Source organism: Mastigoproctus giganteus, chromosome 12, assembly GCF_048544385.1.
Source record: "Mastigoproctus giganteus isolate SK-2022 chromosome 12, ASM4854438v1, whole genome shotgun sequence".
NCBI lineage: Eukaryota > Metazoa > Arthropoda > Arachnida > Uropygi > Thelyphonidae > Mastigoproctus > Mastigoproctus giganteus.
This window is the reverse complement of record NC_143586.1, coordinates 48343159-48357431: the sequence shown is the minus strand read 5'-3', so window position 1 is coordinate 48357431 and position 14273 is coordinate 48343159. Positions and strand designations below refer to the sequence as shown.

At 34.4% G+C, this 14273-nt stretch overlaps 1 protein-coding gene across 2 annotated transcripts in view; it reads right to left on the bottom strand.

Annotated features, from left to right (window-relative positions):
- Positions 1-1563: 1563 nt before the first annotated feature.
- The window catches only part of mRpL11 (mitochondrial ribosomal protein L11), a 37384-nt gene continuing 24674 nt past the window's right edge, over positions 1564-14273 (bottom strand). For both annotated transcript variants that reach the window (XM_090386087.1, XM_090386088.1), the window contains 2 exons: positions 5130-5223; positions 1564-2180 (listed from right to left, as the gene is read on the bottom strand). In XM_090386087.1, the coding sequence (XP_090242213.1) occupies positions 1915-2180; positions 5130-5223 (360 nt within the window). In that variant the 3' untranslated portion in view covers positions 1564-1914. The remainder of the gene's footprint in view (positions 2181-5129; positions 5224-14273) is intronic.

The window sequence follows — 14273 nt, the reverse complement described above, 5'->3', positions numbered from 1 at the left end:
CACACACACACACTGTATATTGCACATACATATAAATACAAAATACCATATAGGTTTTTATGTTTATATTGTGAATAATAATTCCTTGATAAAAATGTAAAATAAGAGGTCAAAAATGTTGTTTTTTGACTTGAAAAATAAAGTAATAATAAAAACAATTTTAATAGAAACTTTTAACTTATTGTACAATAAAAAGGTATAAGAATAAAATTTAAACACTTAAGTTGCTTAAGTATGCTTTTATATTACACATTTTCTTGGTTTATTACTATTAGAAATTTTTATCAAAAATTTCTTATAATAGTAATATAATAAGAAATTATAATATATTCTACTTTAGAAAATATTTACACTGAAAATGTGACCCCTCTTCAGATGAGGCCCCTGCCAATGGCTGGTTTTTCAATTATAATTGAAAAACTGGCCGTTGGCAGGGGCCTCATTTAAAGAGGGGGTCACATTTTCAGTGTAAATATGGCTGGTTTTTCAATTATAATTGAAAAACTGGCCATTGGCAGGGGCCTCATTAATAAATATTAATATCATTAATATTTATTAATGATATTAATGTCGGTATTTCAAGTTTGATGTCTTAAGTATGCTGATGATACAAAAGAGGACACAGTAGTTAATGATAGTAATCAGGAAATGCTACTTCAAGAATATCTGGATAGACTATGCAGATGGGCTGAAAAGTGGCAAATGAGGTTTAACATCGATAAATGCAAAGTACTGCGTTTGGTTAGCAGCAATTGGTAATTGGGCAGCATACCCGATTGGGTAGCATCAAAATCAAGATAGTTCATAAGGAAAAAAGACAGGGATAATTGTGCACTTTGACATAAAATTCACTGGGCAGTGCAAACAGGCTACTAGAACAACCTATGGGGAACTGTCAATGATATACAGGAACTTTGCCAGCAGGGATAAAGAGGCAATTATTCCACTGTATAAGGAAATGATTAGGCCACATCTGGAATACAGCAAATAAGTATGGGAACTGTCAATGATATACAGGAACTTTGCCAGCAGGGATAAAGAGGCAATTATTCCACTGTATAAGGAAATGATTAGGCCACATCTGGAATACAGCAAATAAGTTTGGAGTCCTAATTGCAGACAGGACACATTTGTTAGAAAGAGTGCAAAGATAAGCAACAAAATTATGCTGATGTTGTTTAAATTAATTAAGGGCACAAATAGATATTATTACCAGGAAAGACTGAGGTTCTGTGAATTGTAATCTTTAGAAACTAGACATTTGTGTGGTGATATAATTGAAGTGTATAAGGCTTTAAAAGTGATAACTAAATGCTAATGGTATCCTTGCTCCTTCTCAGTTGACAAACAAGAGGATATAAATTTAAATTGAGAAAGGATGATTACAGAATGGATGTATGGAAAAATTTGCATTCAGCCAAAGAGTAACTGATTGTTGAAATAAACCTCTACCCAGTATCATGGAAGTGGTATCTTGAATAAATAAAAAAATAATAATAAAAAAAAAATCATTAAATTACTAACAGCAATGGGCAAATGAAGTAGGTATTTTATTTTATTTTGACTGGTGCTATATAAGCCTTGCATCATGTTGCTAACACTAATTGTTGATACATGAAATCACATAAATGATAGTTAAGAAGCAACAAGAAAAACAAGTAACAGATCATTTGGTGCCAAGGTGAACATTTGTGCTGTATTTTTATTTTTTCCCATTTATCCAAAATAATTCAGAACACTAGTGAAACTACATAAAACATGAATGCATATAAAAAAATAACCTGTAATTTAGAGTTAACTATATCTTTTATAATCATTTAAGTTTGTAGATACAATATACCTAATAAAAGCACCATACTGTTATATTATTTATCTTTTAATATTTTAACTTTTCAAGTTGGAAAAACAAATATTTCAACTAGTTCGAAGCATTTTTGCCTGTCGCTTTTCGTCAAGTTCTGCTTGCTGTTTGGCAAGCACTATTTTTCTTTCTTCAAGGAAATCACGATATTCTTCCTCCTTTAAATGATGAACCACTTCAATGCCACATGTTCTTGCACTGTCTATTAATAACTCACATACTTTTTGTAAAGGCACACAATCAAAAGCAGGATCTTGACTCTTGATTAATGCTATTTCATATACGTGTTTAACTGTTATTTTTCCAGCAGTTTCTTTGTCTAGAACAAAAATAAACATTAAAGGCAAAAGTAGCTTTCATTTTTTTATATTAAAAAGAGATAAAACAATAAGAAAAAATATTGCAAAGCAAAAGAAAATATACTGATATCAGTATATAAGATATGACAAAGCTGTCAATATGCAACACTACATAATGAAAATAAAATATAGCAAACACTGTATGTCACAGACTTTGCTTCACTCCAAACACTTTTACTAGAGCCTTCCAAATGGGCATTACATTGTGTACTAAAGGATGTTCACCAAATTTTAGCATCAAATCAGCATTGTGTTCACATCCATTTCCTTTCACTGCATATAGTATACACGAGGAGAAGTATGAAAGTAATGCCTTTTTTTCCTCAGAAAATTTAATTCCTACAACTATGCCTTTTACATGAATTAATCCTCAATCATTAATAAACACTGTTATTTTTCCACAGTCACCATTATTTTCTATGCACTTCCACCATCTGAGTCATGCTGTATTCCAATCCTGTAAACGCATTACTTTTACTCTAGGGGGCTTCACGAACACTGTGCTTGAGCTAGTCATCGTGTGCAAAATGGGTTCCACAGAGTGCACCCTTCAGCGGGCTAAAGAGGTGATAATCGGAAGGTTCAAAATCCAAGCTATGAGAGGAGTGAGAAAGAACAGTGCATCCCAGTTTTGCAATAGGCTCCACAGTGCGCGGACTGGTGTGAGGTAATGTATTATCATGGAGAAGAAGAACTTCGTTAAAGTTTCTGTCTGGTCAAACTATGGATGCAGGCTTTCAAATTTTTCAACATTTCCATACATCAATCTGAGTTGATTGCGGTGCCACGCTACAAAAAGTCCACAAGCAAGACCTGTCTTTGTCCCAAAACACTGTTGCCAAGACTTTACCGACAGAAGGCTGCCTTTTGAATTGCTTCTTGCATGGTGAATTTTGATGGTGCCACTCTATTGACTGTCTCTTCTTTCAGGGTCATAATGGTGGACCCAGGTTACATCTCCTGTGACCATGTGTGAAAGAAAACCTCCCCTTCACCCCTGCAGCTCTGTACAGATGACTTTCTGGGCTTCTTTGCGCTCAGGTGTCAGCATTTTCAGAACCCACTGGACACAAACCTTGTTGGAGCCTAGTTCCTTTATAATGGTTATCACAGCAGGCTTCTCTATACTTAGTGCATCACACAATTCAAGTGTTGTGATGTGGCAGTCCTCTTTGATCAGTGCTTCAGTCTGGCTCTTGTTATCTGTTGTCACTGACATTACTGGCCAGCCACTTTAGGGCTTGTCAACAATGTCACTTTCCCACATTTGATGCTCTGACCATGATTCTGAAACTTGCGAAAGATTTTGAGGCCACCTATGCCTTAGCAATTTTTATAGATTTTAAAGGAGCCTTTGACACAGTTTGGTGGCCAGCCATCCTACAGAGGGTCAAGGCCACTGACTGCTCCCAGAATCTGTTCAACTGCCTCAAGAGCTACTTTTCTCACCATCAAAATGAAGTTTCATTCCATCACCCAGAAACTTACCAGGAAATGTCTCCAGGACTCCATACTTGGTCCAGCAGTGTGGAATATGATCCTGGATGACTGGCTGCTGAAGATCTATCCCAATGTCACACAAACTTCTTATGCTGACGATCTTATCATCACTGAAGGACCTACGAGAGCTACAATAGAAACTAGGGCCAGTGCAGTACTGTCTGCCTTATCTGAGTGGGCTGAGAACAACAAACTTTCAGTCTCTACTGAAATGAGCCTTCTACTGAAAGGAAAGTTAGATGTGAGAAGACCTCCCACCATCTGTTATAAAGGGCAATCGCTCAAAAACCAATGCTCTGTCAAATATCTGGGTATTACACTGGATAATCGAGGAATGTTCATTCCCCACCTATGTTTCATCAAAGATAAAATTAAAGCCTATATTACCATGCTGGCAAATATCACCTGCAAAGACTGGGGCCTCAAAGGCAGGGTTTTGCATCTTCTTTACACTGCGGTATTTATTCCCATTGTCACATACGGCGCCGCTGTGGTGTAGTATAACAGGATAATGATAGTAAGAATACAATGTCTGATACTTCAGGTCCAGTAGCTTATGATGCTGCAAATGACATCTGCATGTTGGACCATGTCAACCACTGCATTACAAGTTCTTACTGGATTCCTACCTCTAGATCTCCATGTCATATTCTTCAGCCTCTCTAATGCGATCAGTTGATTGTTTGGTTTTTAGAAGCATTAGCAACTAAGGCCATATTGCTCCGGGATATGCGGTGGTCATTCCCTGACCTTTCCGCATCCTCCGTATTTGGTGGTGACAGGCTCGAACCCCGGTCTAACTAAGGCCATATTGCTCCGGGATATGCGGCATTCCCTGACCTTTCCGCATCCTCCGTATTTGGTGGTGACAGGCTCGAACCCTGGTCTAATCAAGAAGCGTGTGCTATGCACTGCTGCTCCTTCCCACCTGGCTACAGAGGCGCCTTCATGATAACTGTTTTAACCATCCTCTCCGATGAGAACAGGATGGTCAACACAAATGATTTTTTATCCTTTAAGATCCAATCTGAATCTTAAAAGGTAAAAACTAGTGCTTGTGCGTGAGAGGGAGAGGTCCACTTTTAAGGAGGAAGACAACATCCATGGTTACAATACTTTTTTTGCTTAGTACCAAAACATTTAGCACCAGAAAAAATTCATTACTTCTCATAAAAATGGAATCCACTTTCTTTATGCAACAGGTGTATTATATATTTTTTGCCAACCCTCACATTTCATTGCCTATCCCGATCAGAAAATCAGAAAACTGCAATCCCAAATAAGTTTTGAGAACTTCACATATTAAAAATTTATGTAATTTGCACTCACAGAAAAAGTATATATCTTTGCTACACATAAATCTGAAAGGAGAAGGAAAACTAAAAATAAATTAAAACATGTATGCTTACCTGGATACATTGCTCCTCTATAACACCCTGCAGCTTGCTTCAAAAAATAGCTATTAGGAGGCTTATGAATTTCAAGTTGATAGCTACGATCAGGCTATCAAAACAAAAAAAAAAGGGGAAAAACTTATTTATTCGTAACTTGTGGAAAGAATGAAAAAATGAAACAATAAACAACTTGTTAACTGACCCTAAGGAAAGCTTGAAATTGTAAGGTCTTTGAATGGTCCGTTTTCTGCTCCTTACAAAAAAAATTTTTTGCAAGTGCTTCTTAAAACACTAGCTGAACTCTTATTATGATTGTTAGACCTTAAGCTCTTTTAAAAAGGTTTACATTTATCATCATTGATTACAATCACCAGCAAGGATGGATAAACTGAACCATCAGAAGAAACAAGCTAATAGCATTTGTATCTTAACACTTGCTAAACTATTATTGACTGTTAGACATTAAGCTCTTAAAAGGGTTTCATTTATTATCATTGATTACGATCACTAGCAAGGATTAATATAACTAAACCATCAGAAGAAACAAGCTAATAAACACTGATAATTACAAAAAAAAAAAAAAGAAGCAATTTGAGAATGCACAAATACAGCATCTCTATAGTTAGTCAGCTGATCTCAAAAAGGTAAAAACCACATTTAACCATTCACCATCTTCCAGTGGTGCAAGACATTTATGGTCTATCCAAGAACTGCCATGAAAAGTTAAGGAGAGTAAACATTTCCTGGATTAAATTGTTTCAAGAAATGAGCTGTGGAACAACTAATATCATTGGAACTAAACACAAGTCAAAAATGTAAACATCTGCAAAGTAAAAGCAGATTTTCTGAAAATAAATTATAAAATTAAAATTAACTGAAATTAATAAAATAATACTTAATGCTGTGGGTTCAAAGGAACCAACAACAATAAGCGAGGTCTCCGTTTCTGTTATGATGTATATGTACGAAACGTATACATCATAACAGAAACATCATAGCCGACCCAACAGAGACCAAAAAAGGGAAGGAAAAACAAGAATATAATTCAAAAATAAATAAATAAAAGTAAAATGCAGGATTATGCTAAAATAAAACCAATAAATTCTGTCAAAGAAAAAAATGAGTGAAAGTTTGAAAGAAGTCAAAATGCGCAGATTGAAATTTAAACAAAATAAACTTAAGATGACAGAATAATGTCAGGTTTTGACAACTTATTTAAGGATCAGACTGGAGTCCATGCAATTAAGTAGCAGAGTATAGCGAATGTAGGGACCAACCATCCCGAATTTTGCCTCACATACCAATTTTCAGGTCTCTATAGAGGCGTCCTGAAAGAACCCTAGGCAGGATGCCATTTGTCCCGATTTATCACATAACATAAAATAAATAATATAAAATAATAATAGATCATACTAAAATTCATTAAATTAGCATAATGTAAATGTATATAGAAAGTTTAAATAAAATAAATCTCCATTTACATCTTCGATGTTAATTTGTCTTAGATTCCTGGAAACGAACAAAATCCAAGCTTCTAATTGGTACGCGCCACATAGCAATATGTGAAACATGTTCATTGGCATGTATAGATAATGTATTAATATTACAGAATATTTTGTAATCTGCTGTACCAATGAAAAAATCAATTTTTTTGGTTGTGTCCCACTTTTTTAAGGTCGATATCAAGAATTTGGCTAATCAATAGTTGGTCACCCTAGCTGTATGGGAGACCAAAGAAATGAGCTGATAGTTCACTGTATATTTATATCAGTTTAAGTAACCCCAGGTGCTGGGGGAGTGAATTGGTCAAAGTGAACTGTGCCCATGTGACGGGGAAGTAAGCAATTAAACAAATGAGGCAGAAGTGTCAGCAAAGGGAGAATAAATGACTATCAAAGTAGTGCTGAAAAGACACTCAACTTTGCTTGAGACGAAAAAAGGAGCAATAGCAGAAGAATAGCATCTTGATATTGCTCTTGGCCAGCCTAATCATGCACAAGAAAAAATTGTAGTTTAAGGACAGCAGAAAGAAAATGGAATAAGGGGAATATAGTTGTTCTTGGGCTGTCCGGGGTTGCAAAACCTGTACCAAAGTTGGCCCCTGGATGGAGTACTGGACATATGCCGCATGTGTTTAAGTCAGTATTGGTATTGTTATTGCAAATATTGGACTGAACAATGTTAGTGAAGAATATAAAAATAATAAAGACAACAAAACAGTAAGCATGACATAACAAAACAAAATACCCCCATAACTACAGGGGCTCACATCTGGTGAGTATGGGCTTGGCACACCCAGGGTCCTGAGCTGGATATCATCATTCTTCTCTTTCCTTGGTGATTCCCTTCTACTTCTTACTCTTGTTTGTTTTCTCTCTCTCTCTCTCTCTCATGGTAACTTAGAAATTTTTTTTTTTTGGCTGGTGCAGCAAAAGCTTTAGTCTTCCTTGCACCATATGGCTAATAATAATAATAATAATAATAATTAGCCAATCCGTGGGCACACGCTTTCTACACCGTGAGACACGACAGAGGCTGGGAGGGGGGTATACGGCTATACATTATTTGTAAAATAATAAGAGGAGTTTACCTCAATATAGTATGTAGAACATTTCCGTATGATACTCTCCAGAAATTAAAACGAAAAAAATCTAAAAACTTACATTAGAGTAAAAAAATAATTAAAAACCAATTTAACACAATTAAAAATCAATTCAACGCAATTAAAAATCAATTTAACACAATTAAAAATATTAAAAAGAATCTACCGAAAATAGTCAAAACGATTTTCCTTCCTGATGCTGACAACGCTTTTCGACCATATATCGTGATCACAGGAATAAAAATACAATTTTCATTATTACTTAGTATCGTAGTAGGTAGGTAGGTATTACTTAGTATCGGAAAGGGTATCAAATCCACGTGTTTACCGTTCGTAAATAGCCGCCATTGTTACGGGAAAATTAATCAGTAAAATCTATTAATCTTGTCGAACTTCATTGGCAATTAAATTGTACTTTTAACTATACATATAACCACTTAGGTTACGTAACATAAATAATTAGTAAAAATAAATAATTAATACATAACTTGATACGGGAAGTTATATAAAGGGATTTCGTAGATAACACTCGTAGATTTCGTAGATAACACTCATTACTGAAACATATAGTGTTATAACTGTGTTGGGATACAAGTTTAGGATTTAATTTTGTACTGAAATTGAAATTTTATTGAAAGTAAATCGAAATCATGATTCAAACCAGAGCAGCAAAGCAAAAGGCTCAAGCTAATGGGAATGCTGTGGCTCAGAGGAGAACTGAGGGGGGGCAGTTGCCCTCTGAATCACAGCCTTTTAAGATGCACTATTTTCTTGATGTTTGCGGAGCAGTCAGGTATGGGACATGATACTGCCATGGGTTGTTTGTTTGTTTGTTATTTGGTTTTTAGGAGCATTAGCAACTAAGGCCATATTGCTCCGGGGTATGCGGTGGTCATTCCCTGACCTTTCCGCATTCTCCGTATTTGGTGGTCACAGGCTTGAACCCCGGTCTAATCAAGAAGCGTGTGCTACGCACTGCTGCTCCTGCCCACCTTGCTATGGAAGCGCCCCACTGAATTGTGGAATGTTAATCCCTTTAACTCTTAATTTGTGTTAATTGGACCACCTGTGGATTTGAAAATCTATGTAAGCTTAGACCCAGAAATTGTAAAATTTAGTTTAATTTAGCAGTTGATGTGTAGAGTTAAAGTGTGATAAGTAAGCGTGCACACACTGAAATAAATATAGGTACATATCTAAGTAGTGTTGTAGTTTAATACATTTTAATTCTGTTGCAACAGCAAATTTAAACACAGTGTTATATTAATGTTTCATTATCCACTGTGGCATATGTTTCCTATACTGAAAGCTTGTTGATTTCTATCGCTTTCAAGATACGAATTGATTCATGTGTGTGTACTTAATTTTTTTATATTGAATCAATATCATTATCAGTTATATTAATTTTAAGCTATATTAGTATAATCTCTTTTGAATTAAAAATTTAAAATTGTCAATAAATAATGAATTAAATGAAGCAGTAATTAAAACAATGATATATTTAAAAATACATTAATTATAATAGCAGAAAATTTTTATATGAAATGAAAAAAGCAATTTTCTTTCTTTAAAACTGTTCCTTTACCAGCTTTGAAATTAATTGTATTGAATATGCTGCCAGATGTAATATTAATTAATTATAATTTACTTTCCCTAAAAATGGTTTGCTATTTTAATGTCTTTTAATAAAAATTCCTTATTTCACTTTTAATAAAGTGAAATAAGCAATTTTTTTTAAATAATTGATAGGTATGGATTGCAAACAAAAATTTAAAGGAGAAGAAAAAGGAAAGAGAAAAAAGAAAACTGAAGCTAGACACCACTGCTGGAACATGTAAAAAATTAACTGACTTATTCTGTGTAAATATAAATAATATAAACGGACACGAAAATGGAACATTTGGATTTGGATTAAAATGTTATTTTATGTGAATTTACACTAGCAGCACCGAAAGAAAAAAGCATGGACAGTAAAGACGAAGCAAAACAACAGCTTGAAAATATAAGAGAAATACGAATGCCCAAACTTGGTAGAAATATGTCAAGAACTAGAAAAGAGCAAACATCAACAATCAGAAAACTTCAGTAACACACAATCAAACTAAATGAAGATATTAAAATGAATGATTCTGATAGACAAAATCAAGATGTTATTGAAGATACACCTGCCAAAAACTGGTTTATACGACCCGCTATTGCTGACATAACATCTTTTTTTGAATTCCAACCTGTACAAAAGTTAATACCAAACTATGACTTCAGAAAAATTTATCATCGGAAAAATGGAATGAAAAGAGTGACTTACATACGAACAAGAAGAATCAAAATTATTTTGTACTGTATACAAAATAATTTTGCGTTTAGCATTTAGCTCAAGCAAGGATCATAGTATTTTTATAAATGACTGTTTTATCTGTGATACTGATTTAGAAAATTAAACATTTTTATCAACAGATCGCAGAACATGAAAAATGAAAGTGCATTGTGCAGGCTCTGAAGCATATATTATGAAAAGCACAAATAAGGATGTGAATAGTCTTCTTAAAGCTGAAACTGAATTAAATCATGATAAATTGGATAGCGAAAGTAAGGCAGTAATGATTTATGTTATAGAAACAGTCAAGCTTATTGGAAAAAGAGGACTAAGTTTCCGCATTCTGGACGTGATCATAATGAAGCTGCGTGTACTTTGAGTGACGATAAAATCAAAATATTTTGGAAATCCTGATTCTGATCACCAAATTTCATCCGTTTTTAAAATCCTATTTAGAAAAATGTGAGTAACAGTAAAGATAGATTGAAACATGTTGCAAAAGGAAGTAAAGGATATGGTAACTTAGTTTCACTAATTTCAAAGACTACCACAGACAAAATTATTGATGCCATATTTTTGTTAATTAAAAAGAAAATTTCTCAATTAGTTCAAGAAGCGAAGTTTTTTAATCCAGATACGAGGGACATTCAATAAATTATCTACCTACTTATGAATGAAATGCAAGATTGAGGCAAAAATCTTTTTTTATTTTTCATTAACTCCCCTGAATATCCACACATTTGTTCCATTTTGTTGGCAATGAGGAAATACCAGACAAATCAAATTCTTTTTCCTGTTCATCAAAGAGTGCAGAAGCAGCTGACTTCAGTTCATTATCATCAGCAAAGCAATGTCCACGTACATTTTTTTGAAGTGTCCAAACAGGAAATAGTCACTGGGGATCATATCCAGCCTGTAAAGTGGATGGGTAAGTCCTGTAAAGTCGCAATCTCTCAGAGCAGCAGCGATAGCATGTGACTCGTGTACTGGTGAATTGTCTTGAAGAAGCAGCACATCTCTGGAAAGTTTTCCACAGCATTTTTTCTCTATGACATCCCTAGGTTTTACAGTAAGGATGCATATGACTCCCCAGCGACTGTCTGCTTGTGTTCCAAGTAGTGAATGTACAAAATTCCCTCAGCATCCCAAAAAATGGTGGCCATAATCTTGCCAGCTGAAGATTGTATCCAATATGTTTTGGGTGGGGGAGAATCCTTGTGCTTTAATTGCATTAATTCTTGTTTGGTCTCAAGATCCCAGTGATGAACCCATGTTTCATCACACATAACAATTCAGGAGATGAAAATTTCAGGATCCCTTCCATAAAGCTCTAAATTCTCCTCAACACTACTCTGAATTGCTTCTGCACAGGGGTCAGAAATCTAGAGGCCCACCTTGCACTGACCTTAGTTATTCCCAAATATTCATGGAGGATGATTATAACTGTTCCCTCAGATATGTCATATTCCCTAAAGAGAGAGAGACAGACACCTTTAAACGTCTTGTCATTCAGCACAAGAGTTTCCACAGTTTGGCACGTTTCTGGAGTGGTCGCTGTCACAGACATTCCTGGACATGGATCACCTTCAGTGGATTCTCCCCCCACTTGAATTGTTTTGACCAGAATTTCACCTGGTACTCTGAAAGTGCACTGTTGCCATACACAGCTGCCATCCTTTCATGAATAGCCTTTTGGCCCATTTCCTTCTTTGGTGAAAAACTTGATGACTGAATAATGCTCCAATTTCAGCAAACCCTTAATTTAATACAGGTGTTACAACAGTACAACCTAAAAACATAGTGGGATCAAAATTAGTTTGATTCAAGTTGAGATATGTAGGAACATGATAAATCACGAATCATAACTATGATTGAAATATAACTATGGGAAGTACCTTAGGTAGATAATTTATTGAACATCCTTCATAAATACGACTCAGGATGTCAATGTTCCATCATCATCAGATGTTTATGAAAATAGCATTCAAGAAAGATTAATAGCCCTTAAAAATTGTAATAGTAAAAGTGGAAATGCATTATATACATTAGTTGAAAATACACTGGGAATGTTAGATACTGAAATATTTAATTTCACAGGAAACTCCACTGACAGTGTTTCCAACATGCAAGGATAGTACAATGGCTTCAATGCATGGTGAAAAATTACTTGAGCAGATACACGATGGTGTATGTCCGTGTACTTAACCTTATCATAATTGACTGTACATCATTAACTGTCCAAGCAACATCTTCATTCTGATTATTAAATGTTGTTGCAGTGTTATTTTTCGAGAATCATATAACAGAATGGGCGCTTTAAAACAGAATAAAACTAATAAAAAATTAAAGTTCTATCAGTGCTGGGTCAAATTTGTTCATGGTCAAAAGGTCGTGCACTTACAAAAATATTTGGAATGTGTAAAAAGTATGACTTTTTTTTTTTTGTATGTATTTTGAAACATTAAATTACATATTCAAATCTCAAGAATTTTCCCATGATTGAAGATATCAAGCAACTTCTTTTTTTAAATAACTATAAAATATGAAACTCTATTAATGGCACATTTATTTTTATTTATATTCCATTATGCCACACTGCTGTCATTATATTTACAAACTTCTGGAATGGATGTCCAGCAAGCATTCAGAATGATTAAAGATGCAATAAAAAATTGGAATCGAAGTTGAGAACCAGTGATGAAATCCTTACAGAAACAGAAAAATTTATAACTGCTTGCCAAGAAAAAACATCTATGTTTCATTTAGATGTTGATATAGAGACCAATTTTCAAAAACACGCAAACACCAAAAGAAACAAATGGGCGGAGCGATGGCATATGATGAATGTACAAATTTAGGAAAAAATTTTTAAACCAATGTATATAATGTCACTATTTAAAATAAATAAATGCACAAAGCATAATACTTTAAGAGTTTGGTATCTATATATGATATCGTGTTTAGATACACCATAGATAACTCTTAAGAAACTACAAGTAGTTGTTGACGGCATCATTTACTTTTTCTCATATTGTGCTCTGCCTTCACAACGAGTTGCCATGATATTGCACTACCTCGAATAAGTAACGCTTCACTGATAGAGAAGACTATTGTTACTTATTCTCAGTTGAGTACCACCACCCAGACAGCACTGTTTCATGGCTATTGGCCAATCATCAGTGGGTGGGCAGGTACCCTGGTATTGCAGACATGACGACCCGATTTATTTATTTTAAATACTGACATCTACACCTATTGGCATCTCTCATATTGTGTGATTAACTTCACAACTGGGTCGTCATGTCTGCAATACCAGGGTACCTGCCCACCCACTGATGATTGGCCAATAGCCATGAAACAGTGCTGTCTGGGTGGTGGTACTCAACTGAGAATAAGTAACAATAGTCTTCTCTATCAGTGAAGCGTTACTTATTCGAGGTAGTGCAATATCATGGCAACTCGTCGTGAAGGCAGAGCACAATATGAGAAAAAGCAAATGATGCCGTCAACAACTACTTTGTAGTTTCTTAAGAGTTATCTATGGTGTATCTAAACACCGATATCATATATAATGTCACTATGGACCAAGCTATAATGAGAATGACAAACAGATTTACAAAAGCAGAACAGATATTTGCGGATATTTCTGCATTGAAGCCAAAAAATTTTGAAACAATTAAAACTGGATTGTTAGCTTCGAACAGTCTCAAATTGATAGTAAACCTGCTTAAAAGGATTTTGCCAGATATTACAATATCAGTTAATAGACTTTGCCTCAAAATATGATTTATTAAAAATGTCAGTGGTAGAAGAGTACATTACTGTGAAATTTGTGAAAATGAACGAGGACAAAAATAAGTGTGTCAAAGAAGAATATGGACAAGATGAATTTTCAATGGAATAAAAATGTAAATCCTGTAAAAATTGCATAATTTGTTGCTACAGGTTGTTGTATAAATACAATTTATATAGTATGTCATATTATTATTTATTTGAAGCATATAAAATAATTTTAATTTTGTCTACTATGCAAATTGTACATGAGAGATCATTTTCCAAACTAAAGTACATATTAAATCGGTTGTGCAATTCCATGATCCAAACCAAGTTGGAAATTTTTATTTTCATGAATTTCAAAATCAAAAAGAAGATATAATTTCTGAAATTGCAATAAAAAATAAATCACTAAGAAATATTTTGATGTAAATTTTTAAACTAAAGTAACAGAACATATTTTCTTTTC